The sequence below is a fragment of the Eublepharis macularius genome, chromosome 8, assembly GCF_028583425.1.
Source record: "Eublepharis macularius isolate TG4126 chromosome 8, MPM_Emac_v1.0, whole genome shotgun sequence".
NCBI lineage: Eukaryota > Metazoa > Chordata > Lepidosauria > Squamata > Eublepharidae > Eublepharis > Eublepharis macularius.
This window is the reverse complement of record NC_072797.1, coordinates 16,152,991-16,168,465: the sequence shown is the minus strand read 5'-3', so window position 1 is coordinate 16,168,465 and position 15,475 is coordinate 16,152,991. Positions and strand designations below refer to the sequence as shown.

General features: G+C 41.7%; 1 protein-coding gene across 1 annotated transcript in view; it reads right to left on the bottom strand.

Moving 5' to 3' along the window:
* Window positions 1–15,475, bottom strand: part of DCC (DCC netrin 1 receptor) — an 814,397-nt gene that overhangs the window by 509,704 nt on the left and 289,218 nt on the right. The window contains exons 6-7 of the mRNA XM_054986644.1: window positions 7,450–7,604; window positions 3,568–3,688 (exon numbers count right to left, since the gene is read on the bottom strand). Coding sequence (XP_054842619.1) covers window positions 3,568–3,688; window positions 7,450–7,604 — 276 coding nt within the window. The remainder of the gene's footprint in view (window positions 1–3,567; window positions 3,689–7,449; window positions 7,605–15,475) is intronic.

Below are 15,475 nucleotides of genomic sequence, written 5' to 3'. Positions count from 1 at the left end.
TTCCCTTACCCCTTTGCCTCTGGCTTGCCATTCCTGCCTACCACCACCATAATAACAACAGCAACAGCAACAGCAGCAACAACAATATTCAGTTTTTATCCTGCCCTTTAGGAGAACTTAATGCCCACTCAGAGCGGTTTACAAAGTATGTTATTTTATCCCAACAACAATCATCCTGTGAGGTAGGTGGGGCTGAGAGAGAGCTCTGGAAGAGCTGTGAATGAACCAAAGTCACCCAGCTGGCTTCCAGTGGAGGAGTGGGGAATCAAACCTGGCTCTCCAGATTAGAGTCCTGCCGCTCTTAACCACTACACCAAAATGGCTCCCATTCCCTCTCCTGTATTCCCTTCCTTCTGTTCATTTACCCATTTTTATTCCATCCTTCTCCAAAGCAGAACAGTGTGCTTCCCCCACCCTTCTGCTGCCTCTCACCCTTTCCCCCCTATGTCAGCTCCCCTCCATTTCAGTTGCTCATCCACTCTCCTCTCCATTGCCACCAATGCGGCAAGGGGGTAGGTCTGTTGGACAGTTAGAACAAGCTCTTCCATCTCCTTGTAGCATCACCACATTTTTTTGCAGATTAATGAGTGAACTCTGACTTTTTTAGTAACATTTGCAGGTGTGCATAGACTTTGCTTGAAGGGGAGGAGGGTTAACTTTCACTGTTTCTAGGAAATTGGATTTTTCTGCAAACCTGAGAATTCCCCGGGGTTTGCAAAACCCTGGATTGTTGTTGTACCTGGTCTTACTTTACAAACAAAAATTGATCCACATGAAGGCTATCCTTTGACTATCAGATTAACAAGCAGAAAATAGCCATAAGGCTACCAAGCATTTTTCTAAAAAGATGTTATTAGTGGGCAAATGTATTGTGATAATTCATGTTCTCGAATGAATTCTATGAACATCCCAAAACTCCAAGAAAGATTCATCAGTGAATCTTATTTACTGTCACATCCACAAAAATATATGTGCCACTATGTTAGATCACTATGTTAGATCACACTCAAGTTATTAAGAAAAACACCACTAAGAAAACACAAGCAACACATACTAAAACAGTTTAATCAACTAAATCCTATTGTAATTTCATTTGGAAAAAAGAATCATCCTATATACAAAATCTATGATCTCATATATGATAAGGAATAGAAGGTCCATAAAATCTGTGATCTCTCCAGTGTGGCTTAAGGATCAAGTATTTGCGTATGCACACATCAGCACCAAATAAAAAAAGTCTAAGAACTCTCATACTGGAAGTTTTCAGTTTTAGATTGGGCAATGCCAAATGTTTGAATAGACACTGGAGAAACTGAAGGCTGTGTGCAGCACACACCTTTTTTTGTGCCATGGTTGTTGTATCTCCTTTGACATCATTTTTAAAAGGAATGGCTTCTTCCTAGGAATCATGATACCGACAGCTTTGGCTCTGTGAAATAACTGAAGTACTTAATGTTGCGTCCTTAATGCCAGCTTTAGGAATAATGAGGCAGCATTGTTTCTAACAGGCATGGTTTTTTTCAGTCTCCATTCTTTCCCTCTCTCTAGTGGCAACTACAACCAGTTCCTTCCTCTGACCCTGCCCACACCAATTCTCATTGTGGACTAGGGCAGTAACAAACACTGGCCTGGATTCAAAGAACACAGTTGTCAAAACACCACACTTAGGATTATGCTTTTGAAAGATTTAGCATCCTTTCCAGTTTCCCACTCCCAGTCAATACATACATGAATGACTATTTCACAGCATGGTGGTGCAAGCAGTACATGGTGAGGCTGTGGCTTGTCACTTTCTAGAACATCTTAGAGGCAACAACAGTGCCATGACATGGCAAATCACAAAAACAGCGCATGTTGGAGCAGTTGCAAGAACCAACAGAAAGCTTTAACACAGTACCACCACACGGAGTTGTCAGCCCCTACTGGGGATGGGGGATCCCTCACTCACACCCTCCAACTCCAACTCCCGCCCCCGCTTACCTGACCAGTGGTGGAGGCCAGCTCCTGGGCAGCATGGCATGTTCCCATGGGCCCGATCTGGGCCTGAATTAGTCCAAATCAGGCCACTGCAGAGCAGGGGAACACTGCTGCACTCTGCAGTGGCCCAATTTGGGCCTAATCCGACCCAATTTGGCACACCCCATGGAGAGTAGGAGCGCTCCTACAGAGGCCAAGGCCCATGTGATGATGTCACTTCCCGGAAGTGGCATCATCACACAGGCCCGGGAGCAGGTGTTTTGTGCATGCATGAAAGACAACAGAGCTGGTAGGTGTCGGGTCCCCCATCTCCCACCAGGAGGACAGAGGGGCCTGACAAACCTACAACTACACCATAATATTTGTATTAAACAACTCCTGGTTCACCTTTGAATGAAAGCTGTAATAATTGCATAAGAACACTGCCAGAAGGATTGCAAGTTTTATTTGGAACAAAAGCCCAGCCATCCCTGGCCTCTGCTTTAGTAGAGAATGAACAGCCAACTCCCAAAAGGGGAAGTTAAACCAAACTACAGCACAGGCTTTTTGGCCCTAAGGGATCAGGGGAAAATAACTATACAGTTCAATAAGAGAGCATCACCAAATTCACAACTTGCCACAATATAACAAATGTAATTAAAGACAAATACTTAAGTGGCTCAGAATATTTTTAGTGTTAAAAAAGTGGAAGGTGGAATTGCATAGTGTTAAAAAGAGGTGAAAGTGGAATTGCATTTCTGTCATTGACTTGCATAAGATTTTTAAAATATATTTTTATTTGCTTAAATGTTTTCTATTCTGTCTTGCAGATGAGCAAATAGAATGGCTTGTACCATCTTCATGAAAAAGAAGCCCACTCCTTTCAAAGGACTTCAAAAAAGGGTGTGTGTGTGTGTGTAATTAAATGATTTCCTTTTCTCTCCTCCCTCCTTAATTTCACATCCCCACACTGATCTACTTCAAAGCTCACAACAGCTTTATTTATAATCCCTTATGAGCTAATTCTACACATTCCATTTTTCATTGTAATGCAAAATCCTCTAATCATGACCAAGGTGGGTGAGTGGGTGGGTGGGGACAGACCCAGAAGGCAATAATGAATTTACCATGGGTAGGATAGTTAGTGGGAATGACATCTCAAGCCCATCTCTGGGAATGACATCTCAAGCCCGTTTTTTCCACTCCACTAGCCTATCAAAGTGCACCAGCCGCTATAGAAAGGAAGACCCCAAAGGAAGACATCGCTCCAACTTAGAATAAACATCTCAACCACAAAGTGCAACACACAATACGGAGGCAGTGCTGGAACCTGACTTCTTTCTGCCAGGTTAGAATGGGAGATGGTTCTTGCAACACGCTCTGCATCCCTAATGAACCCTACTTAGTACCTTTCAAGGACACAGCTGAGCATGTTTCTCCCCCAGTGGAAACAGATGACAGACGATTATGAGCGATTACCTGCCAGCCTCGCTATAAACTAATGGCGTGAATGAAAGTAAAAGGTCAGGGGCTGGCATGGGTCACATGGTTCAAGGCTTCGCTAATCATATTAATTAAAACAAGAAATTCTGCATGGCCTTTGCACCTTACCGGGCTCGGGGATGATTAGCTGCGCACTGGTTTGTGCGTTCCCAGCATCGTTTTCGGCTACACACTGATAGAAACCTTCGTCTGACTTTACCAAGCCTAGAATCCGCAGGTTGCTGCCACCCTAAACAGTGAGAGAGAGTCAGAAGGAAAAAAGAGTTACTTTGAGGAGAACTGCCTGATTTTTTTCCCCCCTTGAACTGGAACACTTCATTGTTGCATCTCTCTGAAGATTGATTTTTGAGTGTGTAAGCTTATGTGTTCCCTGTGTTGCTTTGAGAGCCACTATTCTGGGTGTAGGTACTCTAAGGACAAGTCAGTTCAGTTCAGTTCACCTTTATTGGCATCAGTTGGCAAAATATTCACAATACAAGAAACATAGAAAAACTAAGGACAAGTCATGGTTGTATCAGTATCAAGAACAATTAATCAAGATGAGCAGGCAATGTCTGTCTGTAGCAGCAGAAAAGGTATTCCAGCTGTCTTATTGCATCTGGATGAGTTTAGCTCATTCAATTCTTCTTGAAAAGAGCAAGAGTCCAGTAACACCTATAAGACTAACAAAATTTGTGATAGGGTATGAGCTTTCATGAGCCACAACTCACTTCTTCAGATACAGCTAGAATGTGAGTCCATCTGTCTTTTCTAGCTGTATCTGAAGAAGTGAGCTGTGGCTCACGAAAGCTCATACCCTATCATAAATTTTGTTAGTCTTACAGGTGCTACTGGACTCTTGCTCTTTTCAAGAACAATTGAATGAGCTAAGCTCATCCAGATGCAATAAGATAGCTGGGATACCTGTCCCTGCAGAAGCTGTCTGGAACTGTGACTCATGCTGAGATGCAGCAGGCACACACACACACACCCCACACACACACCCATTAATCAGCAATTTGGGCACACAGGAAACTTGAATGCTTTAATTTGTTTCTTGGGATACTTTAGCAGCTCTCTCATTGAAATTACCAGAGAAAACCATCACAACGGAATTCTAATTCTACCAAGGTGTCCACTTTTCGACAAAACTCCGCTCACAGAAGCTGCACCAGGTAGGTTAAAGTATGCAGGCATCCTCTCACATCAGTCTTGCCCCCCAGAGGATTGTAATAAAATGCACATTCATTAAAGAATGTGCTGACTGTGTGAGTTCACTTAGCAAGAAGGGTGCATGGTAAAAAATTGCTGCAGAGATGGATCGCTCAAACGCCTTTATGCAACATTTCAGTTCTACACTAAAAGGGGTCTGCAGTGCATATCCATTGGCAGTAGATTCCATGCGTTTCTTTTAATAGTATCAAGTAGAAAGAGGCTTTGAAGGTCAACCTCCTCCCATATGTAAGAAGACCTAGAGAGCCACACCCACCCACAAACAAAGCCATTCCATAGTTGCTGCACTTGAGCAGGATTTCATCAGGAGGTGCTGTTAGCAGGAAGAATTAAACGGCACTGTAAAAGTTTGCCTTCTCAGAGAGAACTCTTGGCACACACAAAAAAAGTTCTGAGAATTATTCTCTTATCAATGCATTTCTTCAGTGGGAAATCTTGAATGGATAATCTCCCCTTTCCCCAATTACTTAATGATTTTTTTCCATTTCTTGGCCTGCGCAGTTACTTATTACTCTCCAATTGTCTTTATTATAAACAGCAACGATAAAGTTGCATGAACTTGGAAGCTCATATCAGCCAGTAAATCATCTCCAAAAAGAAGGGGAGAGAGCCCTGGTTTTTTATTAACTAAAAAAAAATGTTTCATTTAGATAATTGTTGTCAATTTCACTTAATAGAAAGAACATTAATTAAGAAAAGGGCATCAAATAAGCAAGCTGATCTAAATGCATGATGTGCTAAGCTTCTCACATCAAAGAAAGGGGAAAATATCTTATGACCACAGTAGTTCTTAAGCATCAGGTAACTATTTCTGAAATTAAATGACATTTTCCCTGTGGGCATTTTTAGATCATAGGTATTATCTGAAATATACATATATATGTATATATTTGTAGAGGGTAGGGTAAATCTGGTTGAGCTGTCCACTCCAGCTAAGAGAGTTGCTCTACATACAACAAAGGTTGATCTAAAGCAGAGGTCCCCAAACCTTTTGAGCCTGCAGGCATCTTTGGAATTCTGACACAGATTGGTAGGTGCAACCACAAAAATGGCTGCCAAAAAAGGAGGAACCAACCACAAAAATTCAGGGACGCAGATTATGCATAACTCTAATAGCAACTCTTCAACATTTCAGACAGAAGCTCTGCTTTTAAAATGAACAGATTTGCTTAAAAATATTGGATCGCACACATACAAGTTACTTTCAGCCACACAGTTTAGATTTTTGTGTTGCTGTGGCAGCTGCTGCCAAAGTAATTTGTTTTTGGCCCTCCACAGCCAATAAGATCTCCAATGGCAAATCAGAAGCCCTTCTGGGCAAAAGCCCCATATGAGCCTGTCAATTGAAAAAGAAAAAAAAAACATTTGGCAGGTGCCAGAAAAGTTGTACCCCATGTTCGGGAACATTGGTCCAAAGTGCATGAAGGAGCCTGGTATACACCAAGATCTGGGTCCAGTAGCACGTTCAAAACCAACTACATCTCCAGCGTGACTCTCAAAAGCTCACACTCTGGAAATCTAGTTGGTCTCGAACATGCTACTGGACTTGAATCTTACTTTTCTACTACAGACCAGCATGGCTACCTGCTTGGTATACGCCAGAAACCTATCAAGGGTTCTGGGAAAGCTACTCCAAGAGAGAGATGCTCAAGTAATGTTCCTTGTCAACTGACAGTAGATTGTTGTTGTGGGTTTTCCGGGCTGTATTGCCGTGGTCTTGGCATTGTAGTTCCTGACGTTTCGCCAGCAGCTGTGGCTGGCATCTTCAGAGGTGTAGCACCAAAATACAGAGATCTCTCAGTGTCACAGTGTGGAAGAGATGTTGGCAGATCATTTATATCTACTCAGGAGGGGTGGGGTTGAGCTGAGTCATCCTGTAAAAGTTTGCCAGGGTGTGGAATGCTAATGGTGGGAGGCTTCACTGTATCCTGAAGCCTCCCGCCATTAGCATTCCACACCCTGGGAAACTTACAGGATGACTCAGCTCAACCCCACCCCTCCTGAGTAGATATAAATGATCTGCCAACATCTTTTCCACACTGTGACACTCAGGGCCAAGCTACACATGACGAATGACACTTGAATGGCAAGTGTATTTCTCCCTGTTCACTTGCCCTCCACTCAATCCACTTGCCGTTCAAGTGTCATTCGTCATGTGTAGCTTGGCCCTGAGAGATCTCTGTCTTTTGGTGCTACACCTCTGAAGATGCCAGCCACAGCTGCTGGCGAAACGTCAGGAACTACAATGCCAAGACCACGGCAATACAGCCCGGAAAACCCACAACAACCATCATTCTCCGGCCGTGAAAGCCTTTGACAATGATAGTAGATTGATTAGATTTTTAGCCCTCCCTCCCCGCAAGCCAGCTCAGGGCAGGTTACAATCATAAATAAGGTACAGTAGATAAACCCAATAAAGTAACATTTCAGTGCAAACATGCATTCCAGATGGGACACCCTTCCCCCTTTCCCTGCCCACCATACACAAGGTAAGAAAAGGGTGGAGGTGTGGGTTGGTGAAACTCTAACTCCTCAATATACCCTAGATTGTTCTCATTGAGAAGGTAGGGCCAAGCTACAAGTGACAAATGACACTTGAACGGCAAGTGTATTTCTTCCTGTTCACTTGCGCTCCACTCAATCCACTTGCCGTTCAAGTGTCATTCGTCACTTGTAGCTTGGCCCGTAGATTACCCAATTAGTCCTGTTAATAATTGTGTTATACAGGTTGTATTTATTGACTGCTTAAAAGGTTTTTAAAAATAAACTAATAATTACCACTATCTGAAAATAATCGCTAGGAATGACAACTTCTCCATTCTTGATCCATTGCACAGTAGGGATGGGTTTACCAGAGACAGCACAGTCAAACTCAATGTCCATACTCTCATAGGCATAGAGATTTGAAGGATGTGTTATAAACCAGGGTGGAACTGCAAAAAAAGGGGAGAAAGAAATAACAGATCTCAGTGAGCATGAATGTAATTGTGCAACAGTGAAATGACAGTAAATGTTTATGTGATTCTAATTACAAAATGAAACTCCCCAAGTAGCATAGGATAGCCCCGTGCAGAGTTCTCCACTTCCACATAATTTATGGAGCAACTTATTCTGTATTCCAGTACCATCTGTGATGGCAACAATTAAAGATACACACAGAAGAAGGGCAGACATTTCATAGTGGAAGGAGTAGCTACAACTTGACACATAGCTGCCATTTTCAACAACAGTTGTGTGTTTCTTGCAACATTTAATTTGCTCGATGGTTTCCTCCAATGGAAAGTATATTTAAAAGGCAATTACAAACAACCACAATCTACAAGGGACTTCTTAAGCAGCAGACGTCGTTTTAGTTCTGTGAGAACCAATATATTAAGCCCAATTTGTTTGACCTGGATTGTGTAATATTCAGACAAACCAAGGAGCCTCCATACATACCTTCAGGCTATATATATATATATATATATATATATATATATATATATATATATATGTGTGTGTGTGTGTGTGTGTGTGTGTGTGTGTGTGTGTGTGTGTGTGTGTGTGTGTGTGTGTGTGTGTGTGTGTGTGTTATTCATTCATAGCCATAATAAAACAGTATTATTTCCAGCTTTAACCACCCAGTACACAAAACATGAATGAGTGACAAATGTTGGCCTTTATGAACCTTTCCCCTACAACCATAGAGTTTAACCATAGAGTTTCTCCCAAATGCTAGAGCATTCCCAGTATCACTTCCAGGTGCACAGAGAGAGACATCAGTGCATTGCTAGCGATGTGAAAGTGTTTCCAGAGAACCCCTCTGTGGCCTGGTAAGTCTTTACCCCCCATTAGTTGCCAGGGGACCTGGCAGCCCTGTTTCTTAACCAACTGCTTTCGAGACTGACTCAAATATTCAATATTCCATTAAAAAGAATTTTCAAAGGTAGTAAGTTACAAGAAACTGGGAAGAAGTTAGGATAGGGGAAGATGTTTTTTGTTGTGACAATGACAGGGGCTACCTCTATATTTATTTATATATTACAACAATTTTGTCATAGCTTTAACAATTCATAAGAACCTGTGAAGAGTTTAGGATTAAGTTTTGTGGTAAGAATAATTAGAAAAATCAGAAAATTGGAAACATTAAATTACAAAACCCTTAAGTCTGGAAAATGACTCAGTTTCTTAAATTTTGGGGCTGGATCCTAGAGCCAAAGAAATTTGTCAAGGTCTGCTTTAGGCACTCCACCAAATTCATCCATAATTTCCTAATTTCATACCTTTTACAATTCTCTGGACTATGCTTTACAAGTGACCAAGCCACTGAAATGTCAACAGGCACAGCCATGACGGCCATATTGATTTGTCTAGAATCAAGGCAACATTTTAATTTACTTTAGCATAACCTGTGATTGCTTTGCAAAACTAATCAATATGAATAACATTCTCCCCCACCCCACCCCACCCCAAGCTCAGAGGGAAAACACACAAGCCGGATGATCTTTTCAGAGGACAAATTCTTATTAAGCTGGCAATTATCTGTTGTCTTGTATTACTATAATGCATTAACACTCTTGCTGTATGGTATATGATATGCTAATTTAATTTAATTTCATCATTACCACAATACTAGTTGTAGTGTGATAGAAATTTGCAATTCAAGGAAAACTGCTAATAACATCACATTTCTAATGAGCTTTCCCATCATCAAAAAAGAAAGAGACAAAATTATCAGCCCCGTTCGTCAGCTTTCAACAAGGGAACAATATTCATTATTTTGAATATTCATACCAGCTAGAAAACCAGATTAGATTTTAATTTCCAGGGCATCATCCACAGCGTATTCTTTGACACAGAAAATGCAATTGTATTTCTTACGCAGTCATGCATAATATTTGGATTATATCATTTTTACAATTGTAGCATAAAAATGGTGCTATATGATCTGCATATAGAAATTACTGTACCGTACTTTGCATTCTAGAGTTAAACTAGAGGTTAGGAGTGATTTTGAAATTTCTCACCCCTGCTGTTTTGACTAGAAAATTCCATTTTGATTTCACTTTACTCTTGCACAAATTAAAGGTGTGGATTCTTTATTTTTGCCCCATTATCTCTTTCTTTACATTGAATGTGGTGGTGGTGGAGAATGCTGTCAAGTCATAGCTAACTTAGTCTTCATGACAAAAGACTAACAAAGGTGGCTTGCTATTGAATATTCCCCATAAAATGTACAAATTTTCCATATTATATGTATGCTAATAAACCATTTACGCAGCAACACACATATCAATGGCAAATTTGCAAGATACACAGTGAAAAGCACAGGCATGAAGCTGTTTCTTTCTAAAAAATTAAAATAGGTAACATTCACCCACCTGTGTAAAGCCTGATCTTTTACATTTTGTTAATCAAAAGCAAATAGTCAGTTCATAGGATTACTTACTATTCATGGGACTAAGCCAGCTGAACACCAAATAAGCACCAAATAAGATACACCAAATAAGTTAACACCAAATAAGATGCATTTCAGTTTTTTCTTAAAGCAGCAAGATCAAACCCTAAAACATAACAAGCATCACAAGAGGAAATCTCCAAGAAAAAAAGAAAAGAAAAAAATGATGCCAGGGATGCTATATTAATCAATCTATTGGTGGTAGAGAGTGCTCTCAAGTCATAGCTGACTTATGGCAACCCCTGGTGAGGTTTTCATGACAAGATACTAGAAGAAGTGGTTTGCCATTGTCTCCCTCTGCAACTCTGGTCTTCCTTGACGGTCTCCCATCCAATTAATAACCAAGGCTGACCCTGCTTACCTTCTGAGATCTGGCTCACCTGGACTATCCAGGCTAGGACAATTAATCTGTTATATGAATGAATTAAAAAACCTTTTAAACAATTAAAACAAATGCTACTGACTAATCCAGTAGTGATTAAAAACGGCTCATTATGTCTTTTTTAAAAAGGCTTTACAAAACCCGTGGGTGGTAGGACAGTCCCTCAGAGGAGGTATTTCCACACACGTCTCTGACCCTGGAAAGAACACTCTGATGGCCTGGTTCACACAAACAGGAGGTTGAAATGGGAACCAGGTTGTAGAATGGGCTGCATAGAGATTCCAGATATCCCTGCAAATAGTCCTTCAGTCTGAAATGGACGACGTCATCAGACCATTCTATTGAACTTGGAACCCTTTGGATGTCTGTGCTTCAGTTCTCAAGGGGAAGGAGAGACGCCGTGACTCAGTGATAGAGCTAGTGTATGCTTGGAATGCAGAATGTCCCAGGATCTGTCCCTGGTGTCTCCAATTAAAAAGACCAGGCAGTAGATGATGTGAAAAACCTCCACCTGAGACTCTGGAGAGCCACTGCCAGTTTGAATAGACTATATCAACTTTGATGGACCAATGGTCTGATTCAGTATAAGGCAGCTTCATGTGTAAACTGTGTGTGTGTTATGTGCTGTCAAGTTGCTTCCAACTATGGTGACCCTATGAATGAAAGACCTTCAGAAAATCCTATCGTTAACAGCCTTGCTCAGATCTTGCAAAGTGGAGGACGTGGCTTCTTTTATTGAGTCCAGCCATTTTGATTTAGGTCTTCCCTATTTCCTACTGGCTTCTACCTTTCCTAGTATTATTGTCTTTTCCAGTGAGTCTTATCTTCTCATGATGTGAACAAAGTACAATAGCCTCAGTTTTGTCATTTTAGCTTCTAAGGAGAATTCAGGCTCAATTTGATTTAGAGACCGCTTATTTGTCCACTTGGCGATCCATGGTATCCACAAAACTCTCCTCCTGCATACATGGGCAAGTACATGCTCAGTCTGTAGACACCAGCTGCAAAATTAGGGTGTGCAAGTAATAATGATAATGATGAAGATGATGATGATGATAATTACTGCACTTATATACTGCTCTTCTAGACAGATTAGTGCCTCACCCAGAGCGGTGAACAAGTTAGTGTTATTATTGTCCCCACGATACAGCTGGGGAGCTGAGGCAGAGAGGAGAGGCTTACCCAAGGCGACCTGCTGAGCTCATGGCAGTAGTGGGATTTGAACCAGCAGAGTGCCAATTTGCAGCAGAACCAGTTAACCACTGTGATCACTGATATCTTAGTATAAATTTACTGTGAGTCCTGAACTGGGCCCTTGCCAAGTCGAAGCAGTCTTCCTTTCTACCTAGTGCTCTCCACGCCCTGAGCTTAAACCCTAAGTTTTGATCTTCTGCCCTCAAAGTCTGGCAAGCCCAAGCAAAAATGGATTCATAATGAGCTATTAGAGCAAAGTTATACATGTGAATCCATCATAAGAGGGGGGACTGGATCCATACACACACACACAAAAAACCCCATAAACACCCCCATATGAATCAGAGACGTTCTTATGCTAGTCTAATTCCAACCATCAGAAAGTTCAGTAATGGTCTGTTTTAGACGTATGCTGATCTTGTCCCTTGGCAATGATCAAGGGTTTGCATCGTGGAGTAGTTTCTTCACCCCACTTTCCCTCTAATCCAATGGAACTGCATGATGGAAAAGAGAAAGGATAATTTCCTGCTGCCTCCACTTGAAAATATCAGCACATTAGAAGCTGGGAACTGGCATTGCTAATGCTGAACCTTTTTTCTTCTTCCCTTTTCTTTCCTCCAGTGTCTGCATTTTAAGTTAATATAAGGTTACATTTCCATTCTTTGAAGTCGCTCATACTCCATCAGCATTTCAAAGTAATCTACTGGAAGTTCACTCTCAAGCATATCAAAGTGGTCCACTTAGCAAAATTGACAGAGGATAAAGAGTTGGTGTTTTGCTTCGTGTAGAAAAAACTCTAGAGCAGCCTAGGGTCAGATAACATCACTATCGCGAAGCGTAAAACAACAGCGATCAGAGAATCCTGCACAACTTCTCTTTCAGATCCGGTGAACAACTTCAGCTCTTGGAACGGTCACAAGACACAGTGCCTTGAATTAGTATTTCATAGTTTTTTTCTACCACTGGGAAGGGGGAAACTTAGAGGGGGAGCGAAGGACAACGGCACACAAATCAATTATAACAGCATCAGCTAAAAGTTCTCAGGCTTTTCAGAAGATTTGAAAAATAGAAACTAAGGGAGAAAACGCAGAATATAATAGCTTTCTTTGCAAAGCTATAGGTTATGCTGGTTTGGATGCTTCCCAGAGTTTGGTCAGACATGCACAAGGATTGCAAACATTCTTTCCGACAAAGTCCCTGAGCTTACCTGGGTTTCCCCACAGTTTTATATCTGCAGGACTGCCTCTCCACATATGTGCCCTGGACGATGCTTCATTCCGCCGATAAACAGTTGGTGGTCCCTGGCCCCAGGGAGGCTCACCTGGCATCGACTAGAGCCAGGGCCTTCTGTGTCCTGATGTCAACTTGATGCAACTCTCTCTCTGTTGAGACCTGGGCCCAGCATGATTTAGTATCCTTTTGCTGGGCCTGTAAGACAGAGATGTTTTACCAGGTATATGGCTGATGCTGGGGCAGGGACGAGCCTCCTGGCCAGTCTCCTGTTGGGTAGGGGTGTGTGTGTAATTGAACCCCTGCTCTGGCTCTCCCCAGTCAATCAATCGGCTACCTGGTACTTCCTTCACCCGTGGGGTGTATTGGGTTGGGTAAGAAGGTATAGCTGCCATTTGAGGATGTAGATCAAGATGAGTAGCCGTGTTAGTCTGTCTGTAGCAGTAGAAAAGGGCAAGAATCCAGTAGCACCTTTAAGACTAACAAAATTAGTGGGGGGGGGATGTGCTTTTGTGAGCCACGGCTCACTTCTTCAGATTTTGGGATGTTTCATAGCTTTACTGAATTGAAGTTGTTGTACTGTGATTTGATTGTGGTTTTAATTTTGTTGTATCTGCCCTGAGCCCATTCGTGGGGAGGGCAGAATAGAAATCAAATCGATCAATCGATCGATCGATCAATCAATCAGTCAATCAATCTAAGAAGCCTTGAATATAGTCCTTTCAGTGTTAATTGAGCCAAACCTAGACAGAAATGGATTTGCCTTCTACTGAGTCAACGAAAACACACAATGCCAGGAAACCACTATTGCAAATATAAATATATTTCTAATCATATAAAAGTGCAATGTGCAAAGTGCAATGTGTTCAAGTATGCAATTCTCAATTATACACAACAAAAATACACAGTACAATCATATACTGCACATATGTTTTACAAACAAATCTTTGTGGTCCGTATAATTTTTCACTTTCCTTTAAATTGCAACATGCAAAAAGTCTTGTATAAGCAGAGGCCCATGGATAGAGAATCGTGGAAGATGTTCTGACATTCCCAGTCCCAAATTACAAGATAAATCCAACAATGCCGACGGGGGTGTGCAGGCAATTGTCATTAACCCGTTTCGTGAGAAAAAACTCACTTCATCTTGGGCATGAAACAATTCAGACTGGATACAAGAGTATTGCAAAATCCAAGCTCATTCTCTAAGGGCTCGAGACGAAGGTGGTGTTAACAGACCGTCAAGGCAAGAGATGCTACTGGCTGCCTCTGCATAGTGACTCTGGCCTTCCTTGCTGGTCTCCCATCCAAACGCTGACCAGGCCCAGCACTGGTCAGAGCTGAGATTTGCCAAGATCGGGCTACCTGGACCATCAGGTCAGGGCTGGATTGGTCCTTGGCCCTTTTAACTGAAAACGTCAAGAATTGAACCCAGGACTTTCTGCATGCACTGTCCCACAGCCCTCGATTTGAATTGCCATTACATTCGGAGAATGAGAATATGATTTTAAATTTTAAAGTAACTTTTCAGAGCATATGACACTGGATTCATAATACATCTGAGCTGATCATTAGGAGCTGCTTTGCAAATCCATACACCAAACTAGGTCATTGTGAATTTTGGTGAATCGCTTACAGCAACATCCTTCATTCTACAATGTGGTACAGTGATCAGGACATGAGACTAGCAGGGAAGTCCAGGAAGACCCAGGTTCGAATCCCACTGAGCCATGGGGACTTGCTTAGTGACTTGGGGCCAGTTATTCTCTCTCAGCCAAATCTATTCCATAAGGTGGTTGTTGCGAGCATAAAATGGAAAGGGGAAATCAACTTCGTGAGCTGCTTCAGCTCAGCACTGCGGAGAAGGGCAGAGTATACACTTCTAAATAAACCAATAAATGAAAACATAATTAAACGCTCACTTCCCCCCTCCGAATCCAAGTCAGCCTATTTTATTAGAAGAAGAAATGTGTAAATAGTAAGGTGAGTGCCACCTTCCACCGGGAGGGTAAGGAGACCTGGCAACTCTACTTTAGGTAGAGGAGTGAGGAATCAAATCTGGCTCTCCAGATTAGAGTCCTGCCTCTCTTAACCACTATACCAAACTGGCTCTCAGATACTTCAAGCACCTTAGTCAGAGCCTTACCTTTACTAAGTAGCAGGCCTAAATACCAATTCACTCAGAAATGAAGAAGCAAGACTCAAAAGTTGGTAAAGGTTTCTTTTTTAAAGAAAATTAACAGCTGATCTGTGTATCTGTTTAAAATGTTTTATCTTTTAGTGTGGTTTCCATAAAAGGAAACCACACTAAACTATGGAGTTTTCAAGAGTCTGAGCAAACTTAGTCCAAGAGCATTACCATGTATCGCTATTCCTCATCAGCCCACAAACATCTTCTGAGAGATCCCAAGCAACATCGTAATTTCTTTATGACAATCCACACATATGATACTGCCCAGCACTGGAGAAGTTCCCTCTGGATAGGAAAGCCATATGTGACTGGGAGCTACATTAGATACCTCAGCATAGTGGCCCATCTACTTAATAACAACACCATTCAA